General features: G+C 42.8%; 1 protein-coding gene across 1 annotated transcript in view; it reads left to right on the top strand.

Annotated features, from left to right (window-relative positions):
- Positions 1-11,743, top strand: part of VAT1L (vesicle amine transport 1 like) — a 101,047-nt gene that overhangs the window by 570 nt on the left and 88,734 nt on the right. Inside the window, exon 2 of the mRNA XM_019505517.1 lies at positions 8,568-8,697. Within this exon, the coding sequence (XP_019361062.1) occupies positions 8,568-8,697 (130 nt within the window). The remainder of the gene's footprint in view (positions 1-8,567; positions 8,698-11,743) is intronic.

The following is an 11,743-nucleotide window of genomic DNA, read 5'->3' as shown; positions in this document are numbered from 1 at the left end:
TGGGCAGGGCTGAGGTTGGATTCAGCCCCAGGACGGGGGAGGGGCTGGGGGTGCCCAGAGAGGCGGTGCAGTCTCCATCCTTGGGGGTTTGGAGGGCTTGGCGGGGATGGTGTTGCCATGAGCAAGGGGCAGGACTGGATGCCTCTGGAGGTCCCTCCCATCCCTGTGATGCAAACTGTGGAGAGCCCTGTGGTTTCCTCCTCCTCCTCCTCCGAGTGGGAAGCGCCCAGTTGTTGCACTGATTCCCCCCATCCCTGATGCTGTCTTCTCGCCCCTCCCGAAGGAGCCCTGCCGCAGGGCAGCTGCCAGACACCCTCCCGCAGCCCGTTGTGGTTCCTGGGCCTCTCTCCGAACTTGCCCACCTTGTTTGGGCATGACGGGAGGGTGGAGGGAAGCCGCAAACCTTAGTGCACTTGCTTCAGGCGTGGCGAGCATGAGGGGGTGAGCAGCCCTGGCTTGGCTGCTGCTGACACGATGGCACAGGGGTATCTTGGGTTGCTTGCCAGGTCTGGAGAAACCAGGCCTGTTTTCCACAAAGTGGCTGTGGGGGGGCGGATCTCTGTAATGGACCCAGGAGAGCTGAGCAGCCGCGGCTTGCCTTGAGAGCACTCAGAATCACTTCCCGCTGCTCGTGCTATTTTCTTCACGCTTTTGCATGAGTGCTGCCCACAGAGAAAGACCCTTTCACCATCCGCCAGTAGTAGACGATGATTAGCAACTTGTTGCAAGCTTTCCCATCAAGCCTGGTCTTTTCAAACAGGTGCTTTCCTCTCCAAGCAGCATCCCCGTCACTTGCGGAGGCCCAAGGCTGCCTGCCTCTGTGCATAGGGTTCCCTTTGGGTTCACAGACGACAGGGCCAGAAGGGTTCATTGGACTCCTCTAGTGTGACTTTCTGCATGACAGACACCGAATAACTTTACCCAGGATCTATGGGAATTGCAGCCCGGCCTGTGTGAATGGCCTGAGTTAGTGGCGTGTTCTGATGATTGCAGGTTTCTACTGCTCTGGCATTTGTGGCAAATAAATGTCAAAGTGAAGGCTGAGGTGTTTATTTTAGAAACGATCGGCATTGAAAGTGATGCTGTTTTATGGCAACGAGGCTGTTTTATTTAGTGTATCCAATAGGTGTTGCTTCCTCAACTGCAGCATTTTGATAGGCTTGCAAAGCAGAGACATTGATTGTGCATCTTGGCTAGTTCGACTCTGCTTTTCCGTACTGGGTCTGTCAGAATCAGCTGGTTTGTTACCGACTAAAATGTTTTTTCCTCCAACACACCTGCACTCTTACCACCGAACAGAAAGGTTTGCTATCCAGTGAGCTGAGTGGTGGATGTAGCTGCAGAGCAGAGAATTTTGCCTTCTCTCTTATTTTGAAAAGTGCCCTTATGGACACTATGGGAAATAAATGAAGTAATTCATGTTGGACAATGTTGAATATAGTAAAACCTGCTTGGTGGCTTTTTTTCTCTCTGTAAGGCTTTGGTCCCTATTGGAGAGGGCTTTAATGTCTCTTCGTGGGTATTTTTCGATCATTAAATATTTGGAGCGAGGATTTGCAATTTTACATGCATGTGGATCTGCTCCCTTCAAAATTCCTCCTGTATTTTAAGGACTTCCCATGTCACCATAGAGTCTCTCTACATCAAGACAGACTATTTGCTGTGTGTCACAAATAACAATGCTTACACTTCAGCTGGAAAAACAATCATACTCAGCCCTGGTATAACTGTAGTTGACTTCAACGGGTTTTGGTATACCGCTGATAAATCACTTGAGTTGTACACTTGCTGTTTATTCCATCAGTAGAGGCTCTCAAGAAAATTTCTGCTTATTTCCTCCCAGAATGTAGATTTTTTTTTGAAACTATAGCAGGCTTCAAACTGCAGAATGCATGGGTCGGGGAAGCCTTTTTGGCCTATTACAGCCAAATGCCTGTTAATGGATAGAAGTCCTTACTGGTACAGACAGTCAAAAAGCCTGAGGCTGAATCGATTCAGTTGTTGCAGATTAGACTAAGCTGCATTAGATTGACCTGATAAGCAAGTGAACAGACTTTTGATTCCAGAAATGCTGCCACATGCCTGCAGTGGCCCAGGCCAGAAGCTGGGGGGCGCTAGAGCATGCCTCTGTTGAGATGGAGCATATAGCTTGGGCCAAGGCTGGCCCACCCACCCTGCGAGTAAGAGAGGGGGTTGTGGAGGGGGTGCAAAGCATCATGGGATGCTGGGGGATTGTGAGTTAATTTGAATTTGGAGGGGATCTGGGACAGAAGTTCAATAAGCTGATTTAACCTAAATCAGTTAAGTCTGATATTACATCCATCCATCCAGGTTTATCTTAAACCAGTTTCAGCTATTTTGAAAGTGGTTTATGTGCCCTGAGCTTCTGGCCTAGGGATAGACATTCAAAAAGTGCGAGCCTGAATTGATTAAATTTTTGCAGGTTAGTCTATCCTGCAGAGATTGAACCAGTTTGCAAGTGGGTAGACATTCCCTTTTCATTCTGGAAATGCAGACACATGCCTGTGAATCCCAGGGGTGCTAGAGCAGCCCACCCTTCCCTTTTACAGGGCTGAGCTGAGGAGGAGGGCGTGGCCAGGTCTGGAGGGGTTTAAACCCCAGCCTTGGTCTGCATGGTTCAGAGGGTGGGAGAAGAGGGAGCGTGGCCAGACTGCCGTGGCTGGCAAAGAGAAAGAGGGGGAGAGCTTTGTGCACCCCAGTGGCTCCATGACAGCTGGGAGCAATCCTAGCACACAGGGGTGCCAGGCCTCAGAGGGGAACTCTGCCCCCTCTTTCCCCTCTCCCCCAGCACAGTGGGGTGTGGAAGGGGGGTCTGTTAAGTGCTGGGGCGGAGCTCTTCCCCCTCCTCCTTGCCTTGCTGCTGTGGGATGGGGATGGGGGTTCTGCAAGGCTGCCTGGCCCTGAAGGAGGACTCTTTCCCCTGCTCCTCCTCTGCCGCTGCAGGGTGGGGAGAGGGGCTCTGTTCAAGGCTGCCTGGCCCCCGAGGGGAACTCTTCCCCCTCCACAGGGTGGGCAGGTGAACCAGGAAGGGGTCTGGGACAGACTGCATAAATCAGTTTGAGCTCAATCAGTTAAGTCTGATACTACATTCAACCAGGTTTATCTCAAACCAGTTTCGACTGTTTTGAAACCAGTTTATGTGCACTGAATGTCTCTTCTGTTACAGGTTTAAACTAATTTCTGATTGCTTAAACTGGTTTATGTGTAATGTCTGTCTCTAGTGAGTATTGAAAGTGTGATGGGATCAGATGGCAAAGCTTGAGTGAGGTTGGAGATAAGGGTATTTGGGAAAAGATCATATCCACTAGTGGTTTTGTTTGGAGCTGATAGAGAAGAGGAAGGGGGATGAATGGTGCTGCTGGTGTAGGTGTGTGATCTAGGTTGGGAGACTGGCTAAGGAAAATGTATGTGCAACTTGTATGTTATCATGGGCATGCTGTACTGGACAAAGTAGATGGACATCTAGGGTGAGTCTCCCTAGCATTGCATGCCAACTCTGACTAATTAACTTAGCTAAGTTAATGTGAAATCGAAGATGGGTGTTGGAAAATAATACAGGTATAAATGGGATGGGGGGAAGAAGAATCAAACAAATCATCCGGCTTTTGTTAAATATTAAGCAGAAAATTGATATATGCCAATAAGAGGCACAAGTATGAGCTTGTTCTCTACTCAGCATAGGAATCAAAACAGTTAAATGAAGTATACAGGTATTGGAGTACTATGAACAAGGGAATTGCAGGACATGTTCCTATTAGCACTATGCCAGATGAATCATTTTTTTGAAGGCCTGAAATATCAATGATTTGATTGAAAGCATCTCGGTTGTGATGAGTTAGCCTCATTCAGTGACTAAGAGATGGAACGACAGTCATTGTCCAAGCTGAGTCACAGCGTTTGCATATTCCCTGTAATCATTTCTTGATTGGTAAAGATGGAGCAGTTAAGCCCTGCTGTATTTACCTGTTTGTCAAGTCTGTGTTGAACAAAACACTTACTGTGGACACTGTTTTTTGAGATCACACAAATAGCTAAAACAGACCTGTGGTGGATATGTAAAGAAGTAGGTTTGAGCTATTAGAAATCTGAAATCATAAAGAAATGGGGCTGAAAGGGACCACAAGGGGGTCATCAACTCCAGCGCTCTGCTCAGGACAGAAATGAACTGTGCAGGGGCAACCCCACTGAATTTAGAGTCCAATTTAGAATTAGAATAACTTCACAGTATTTTTATTTCCACCATTAGAGTTATTCTTGCTTGTACTTCTATACATGCACATCATGAGAAGTGATGTTGAAATGACCCTCTTCACTTTGCTGGTGTTTGGTAGAACAGCACTGTCTGCTAAATCGGAAGCAAATAACAGCAATCCCATGGGTAACAGAATAGAACATAGTGTTAAATATATCCCTGTACACCTTGCTCATGTTTCCTAGATTTCTCTAAATGAAAAGGAAGCATTAACTGTTCTTAAAAGGGCAAGGTAGGAGATTACAGGTTTTAAGAAGCCAATTTAGATTAATGTGGGCAAAGGAAAGATGGAGAAAGCATTTTGAGAACACAGGGCTAGATTCTCTCCTTGCTTGCACAGTTGTAACTCCACGAACTTCATTGGAGTAATTCCTGATGCATGCTACAGTGAAGAGAGTAAGATCCATAAGGCAGGCTGTGCCATCCGAAAGTGGAAGGTGAAGGGCAGTCCACAGGGCTGGGTGGCATTGGCTGGTGGAAGGGTCAGGGACTGGATGAGTTTGTCTTGTGGAATGAGTAGCCCTGCATTGGATGGGGACAGAGGAAGGAGGAACTAACTGTCTTTCAAGGTCTGGTGGTGAAGATGATCTGATTTTAAAAAATAATAATAATATACCCACTGACTTCCATGTTTAGGAGTGCAGGGAAGCTATGTTATCAGGAATAGGAAGATGGTGCTGGAGCCTCAGACTGACACAGGCTTCCTCCATCCTGATTACATCCTGGGCAAACCCTACCCACATTGCTGGGACTGTCAAGGAAGGGATGATTTCATGTGTGAATTCAAACTCTTAATTTACAGGCCTACTAAAATCCCTGCTCTTTCCCAGTATAGCTCTTTATAGAAGCCACTACTAATCCTTTGGCTCTGGAGATGAGTTCTTTAAGTTATTGTGTACCTTCCTCTTCAGATGCCATTTTACATCTACGCTTGGGCTTAAAGCAAAAGGTATACTGGGAGATGCACCAAATTGTGCACTGATCCATTATGTCTATCACAATATCCACCTTCTTATTAATTCCTATATATTACTTAATCCCAAAACAAGGCCTCTTCTGAGACATCTCAACAGGCTTTTCTGTTCAAGTCATTTTTAATTTAAAAAATCCATCTTCACATCTTTTACCCAATAGATTGTTCTACTTATTCATGGGGGAAATTAATAATGGGCACTTTTTTTTTTACTTGCAATTCATAATCAGCTGGATTCCATCCTATAACTTGCTACCCCAAGACATCTTTTGATGCTATCCAACACTAAAAACTTATAGTTTCCCCACTTTCAAAGAAGTATGAATCCAAACTCTGCCTTTAAAGCAACTTGACTTCTCCTTTTCCATCTGTGCAATGCAGTCTGTCTTTCTTGTGTTTCATAACATAGTCTGAGGGAGCTTGTTTGTATAAATACTATATAACAATGTTGGTAGTGCACTGTTCATGGATTAAAAAATGATAATATTTGTGTGCCCTTTCTGCCATTGTCCAAACGTTGGCAAACATACCCACGTCAGATGGAAAGGACGTCCACAGCTTTGAAATCTCGGGAGCTTGTCGCATCAGGGAAAATTAATTTGAGTCCTTTCATCTGTAGCAAGCTTTCTTTTTCCATGCAGTGCAGCCAACCAGCCCTTTCAAATTAGAGCAGGCATAAGATATCTCCTTGATAAGAGATTCCATGAGGTCAGGGATCACAGGGATAACTAATAGATTAGCAGTTAACTTCTGGGCCTTCAAGTTGATTCAGTTTCTAAGCACTGAATACATCTTTATTCTCAGCTACCTGGTTGATGTCAATGAGGATTATATACACGGTGTCATGAAATCCGTATTTAAAATGACTTATTCCTTGTCTTATTTGAAAATCCTGAAGGGTAAAATTCTGTTCAGATATATGTGCACATGTATTATATATGCCCTTTTGATGAATGACATGTAGGCAAAGTACTTGGGCATAAATATCAAAGGCATAAAAATTTTATGGGGAAAAGTCCAATATAAGACGGAAAAAAAAAAAAAGAGGGAGAGAAGCTATTTAGCAGGTGGCTATAATAACTAGAAAGCCGGGTTAGAATCAGATTTTATGTCTCGATTACTAATAAAATGAAGAAAACTTAGATCAGGATGAATTAGTATCATATTAATATTTTAATTGATTCCCCTCCCCTCTGCCGTGGCTTCTTTTCTACTAATAGTCATTATATTTGAGAGAAACCCTTAAATGATGCTATTCTTACTAAGAAAAAAAACACCAGGCAGAGAGAGGAATTGAATTGCTAGAATCATGTCATCAGAGTAAAAATGGAAAATGTGTCCTTTCAACAAAAAAAAAAAAAAAAGTCTGCTACGTAGTTCCATAAGCATGTATGAGTGCAAACGTGCACAAAAGAGAGAGCATGAGTACATTTGTATAATCATAGTTTATTAACAGCTAGCCATAGCCACCGTCAAGCCTGTGTCTGTCCTGGTGTCACTTACCTTACTCCTGTTAACTGGTACATCACAACTCTACCCTTGGTACCTGCTTAAGAGAATGTAGGAAAGACTAATTAACACTCCGTGAAATGCTTGAAATTTGGAAAGGAGCCATATGAGGATCACTGTTGAAGCCAACATTGTTCACAAATTTTTTCTACAATGCGTGTAATTATTATAATAATAATTTTAATGATGACCTTAGTGCATGCTGTTCCCACTTCTTGAGCAGGACCATTTTAAACAACACTTATGATATCTTCTGTATTGTTTCTCTCATGTTACCTTGATACATTTCTGATATGTTTCTTTAAGCTCTGAGGCATGGAGCCCTTTTCTGCCAATCAAAACTGTAAAAATTGCAATGATTAGTGTCTTTTCCCTTCAGATTGAGTTTTCAAAGTCTCATTATCTCAGTGTGGCCTGTAACCAAGCCTGCAGCTGTGAACTGGCAGAATTAAGGCACCATCTAAAATTTTACCCACAGTTGCCTGAGATAGTTAAACTAGATGGATTTTCCCAAAGATGTCCATCTCCCTGGGAATGTTGTTGTGTTTTGGTCGTGCTTTGTATGTCTTCTGCCTTTTTGTTTGCCATGGCTGTTCTGTCTGTGTGCATCTCTGATCTTTTAAACACTTATGCAGGTGAATAACTTGATCCCTGTGAACATTTGTTGGTTGCATATGTGTGTAGAGAAGCACTCATGTGAGTAATTTGTGGAATATATTTGTTTCAGTTAACAATAATTAAGGAAACATGGTCTGAAACAGTTGACTGGGGTTGTAGTGTATTCTACCTAGTTATGAGCACAAAAGTTTCCAAAGTTGTATGTGCTGGTTGTTGTGTCCAGAATCTGTACAACAGGACACTTGGCAAGCAGGATAGGTGCTGGAATTCAAATACAATGTAGTTGTTGTTTTCCTAAAATGAGATGATGCATAAAGACAAAGTAACAAGATCTTCACAAAACTAAGAATCCAAGAGGCCATAAGTCACTCTTCTAAGCAGCCAGTCACATAAAACTTCAAAGACCTTCGAAGAAGGCCTGTAGCAGAGAGGCTGTCCACAAATGATCGGGAAGATGCTTGCCTCTAATGTAGCTGTGTCGTCATGAGTAAAGTGAAATCAGGTTGCATTTGGACCAAAATGTCTAAAGTGTTAGAGGTTTTTTAAATCTAAAATGGGATTTATTTACAAAGTCATTGGAGAAAATCTTCAGAGCTAAGTGTTTTGCATTTCTAAAAGCCCATCTCCAGTCATTGCTTTAAAATAAGCCACTGGTATGTCAGCTCGCTTACAACTGTGTATAGTTAATGAAGAGTTAAGTACCACACTAAGCTTGCTTCATGTACCTTGCATAGTCTATGTGTCCTTCTTCACAGAAGCAGTCTGTATCGCTGCCTATTTCTTAACACTAAAAGAGATGTACGTATTTTTCAAGAGTGGAAAATATTTTTTATGGGTCAGGATCCGAGTCTGACCTAGATGGTAATGGCCTTTAGCATGAATCGGTAGCAATGACTCTTCCTCTGCCTCTGAGCATAGGGGCTCTGTGTAATCACAAATCTTGTAGCCCTGTGGGAATATCTCTCCCTCTAGCATGGCCTGTGCAGAGTTGATGTCAAGCTCATCTGTTGCGTTCAGAAACAGAAGACATTCCTCCTATGCACCTGCTGCACAGCTACCCATCATCAGCATTGAAAAACCGCAGTACTTGCTGCATGATGTGAGGTCCCCCATATCCCCTGTCCTCCTGGATGAGTCTTCACCCTCCATGCTGACACTTGTGTTTTGATATCTTGATTTTTCTTGTATTTACAGCGGTTTAAATTTTATTGATCTGATGGTGCGGCAGGGGAACATTGACAATCCTCCCAAGACGCCCCTTGTCCCTGGATTTGAATGCTCTGGGATTGTAGAAGCTCTGGGAGATGGTGTAAAAGGATTTGAGGTAATATTTCCTTTGTTTTGTGTTGTGACAAAGTTATAAACATTTAACTATGGCTGGAGAAAAGAAAGATGGGAAGTTTGGAGGAAATATTTCCAAATAGATTCTGCCAGCTTCTTTGTCTTGAGTAGAATCTTACTCTTCAAGTAACCCTTTGAAATTGGGAGAAGGAAACTATTCAATATGTCCTAGAATGTAAAGGCCAGGACTGTACAATTAACCATCCGTAGACGTTTCTTGAATGAACATCATTCTTATCTAGCAACCTACGGTGAAACCAGACTTTTATCTTGCTCAGGTTGAGAATAAATTCTCCAGAGAGGCATTTATATAGAAAAGGCCCTCTTATGTATAAAAAATGAATTAACATACCCTTTAATTTTGTTCAACAGTTTCTTTCTGTAACATTTATAAGGTAATATTTGTCAGATCTTGGCTCCAAAGCACAAAAAATGAATTCTTCTCAACTGGACAGGGCACTTAGAGGAAGTGTATTGTCATGGTGGACTGTTACATTGTCTTGTATTCTACACCAAATTCTGCAGAAGTGAATTTCACTTCAGTGGTGCACAGTTGTCCCATTGAGACCCTCTGGCCATGCCTGTACTGTCAAAAAAAAAACTGGAATGCTTACCCCAACTCATTCCTTCACACTACACTAAGGCAGCTGGAGTGCCATAGGCATAGGGGAGTGCTCATGGCATAGGAGACTGAATGAACATAAAATCATACAAAACTAGGGTTTGAAGGGACCTCAGGAGGTCATCTAGTTCAACCCCTGTTCAAACCAGGACCATCTCCAACTAGATCATTCTAACCAAGGCTTTGTCAAGCCAGGCTTTAAAAACCTCCAAGGATGGAGAGTTCACCACCTCTCTGGGTAACCTGTTCCAAGTGCTTCACCACCCCCCTGGTGAGGTGTTTTTTTTAATATCCAGCCTAAGCGGCCCTTGCTGCAACTTGAGACCATTGCTCCTTGTTTTGTCATCTGCCACCACTGAGGACAGTCCAGCTCCTTCCTTTTTGGAACAACCCTTCAGGTAGATGGCTGTTATCAAATCCCTGCTCTGTCTTCTCTTCTGCAGACTGACTAAGCCCAGTTCCCTCAGCCTCTCCTCAGAAGTCATGTGTCTCAACCCCCTAACCATTTTTGTTGCCCTCCGTAGGGCAATGAATTAAGCAGCTTTGAGGTTCTGCAGTTCCTTCCTTGTCTGTCTGTGTGTTTGATGCATGGAAAGTTCTTCATGCTCCCTAGACACCTCCACTCTGTCAGTGATGGCAGCCTTCACTTCCCACCTTGCACAGGAAAATCTGCACTTTTTTCCCTGCGCCATTTCTGCTCTTCAGTGTTTTGCAGGATTGGTTACTCCTAGCTGTTTGGTCTTGATGTAAATTAGATTATAAACTCATGAGGTCAAGCATTACTTTGGTATTGTGTTTATACAATGCTTAAAGTAATGAAGCCCTGATTGTGACTTAAGTCTTTAGGCAGTACAGTATATATAACGATAATTTACTTAGGCATCGTGCAGGAGAGAGTGAATTTCATCCTTGCTGTGCAGCATTCAGTGACAAACAGTTGGGATAAGCAAGACAGATTTCGTAAGTAATTGACATCTTACACTGTTAAATACCAGTATTGTGTGTGGAAAAACATTGTGTCCCCCTCTGTTTTTCATCACTTCTGGTAAATATCTCTCAACTGAAACCTTTAATTTAACTTCCCACAATAGGTATGAATCCTCTAAAATGCATATAGGGGTTGTTCTGTCATTCTTATCTCTGCCACATGTTGAGTCAATTATGTCATCAAATAATGCTACCTTCTGGATCTTTATTGTGTTTTCTTTTCTCTTGAATAGAGATTTGCATAAAGATAGCTGTATTTACAGCATTATTGTTCTTCCACAAGAGCTCTGAATAGTGTTCCCTTTCATTAAAGACTATGGTCCATTTGATTTCCAATGGGGTCTCCTTAGGAATGAGGCTAGTTTTGCTTAGAACTTCTTCCCCCTCCCCACCCACCCTGCAAGAAATCATAAGTCTTCAGCTACTTTTTTTTTTGTTAGTATAAATAATAAAACCACTGTTTGAAAAATCTGCTATTTTGAATGTGCAGCTCTAGCATTCTTAATTGCTAGGCACCATTTTAAAAGTTAAACAGAAGTTGTTCCTTAGAAGTAGTTTAGAGATTTTGCTTTCCACTGACCGTTTGTCTTCAGTTTTGGTCTAAAGTTTCCTAATCTGTTTGAAATTGCAGCATTATACCTGTAGCGTAGGGGCATTTATTGATATGCTGTTTTGCTATATCTCTTGCACTGGATTGCCTTTTAAAAGTGATCAGTTGAGAGCAAGCTACTAACAGGGCAAATGGTGTTCTCTGGCAGAATCATTCTCAAAGTGAAGTAAGCCTGGATTCTTCTTTACATGACCATAGTAGTGGCTGGACCATCTAGGAAAGAGGCCTAAAGCTGAGCACAACATTTATGCCTATAAATTGGTACAACTGACTCCCTTCCCCATAGCGTGGGGAAAACTACCAGAGCCCAAATCTTGCAAACCACCCCCTGTATGTGGACAAAATTTCTGTGCAACACCCCATGCAAGCTCCATGTCATTGCAGGATCAAGGAGAAAGCAGGTTTTGGCCTATTGTCCTTTATTTGTAGCTGACCTGTCCCACAGTGTCGATGGACAACAATACATGGCAACCAATTAATTTGTGGATTTCTTCATTGTCTTGTCATATGACAAATTTAGGCTTCTGCTAGCAACCTGCATTGATCACAACTTAAAAAAATGTTCTCTTTCTTGAATAAGATGATGCTCTAGTCAGAGTAATCTCGGCCAATTCTTGTTCCTATTAACAATAGTTCAGTCAATGCCTTAACTCCCATAGAAGCAGAATCATTCCCTTGCATCTCACCAAGGTCTTAGCTAAGATGGTGGTTCCTAATGATCCATGTCCTGCCTAACGTGGAAGTTAAACTTCATAGAATATAATATTTGTGTTGTATTATACATGTATAATTATCCTGACCACGCAGTTG

The sequence above is a fragment of the Gavialis gangeticus genome, unplaced genomic scaffold (genome assembly GCF_001723915.1).
Source record: "Gavialis gangeticus isolate Ggan-Ray unplaced genomic scaffold, GavGan_comp1, whole genome shotgun sequence".
NCBI classification, from domain to species: Eukaryota; Metazoa; Chordata; order Crocodylia; family Gavialidae; genus Gavialis; species Gavialis gangeticus.
Note: the sequence above shows the minus strand (reverse complement) of the source record. Positions and strands in the feature narration are given on the sequence as shown.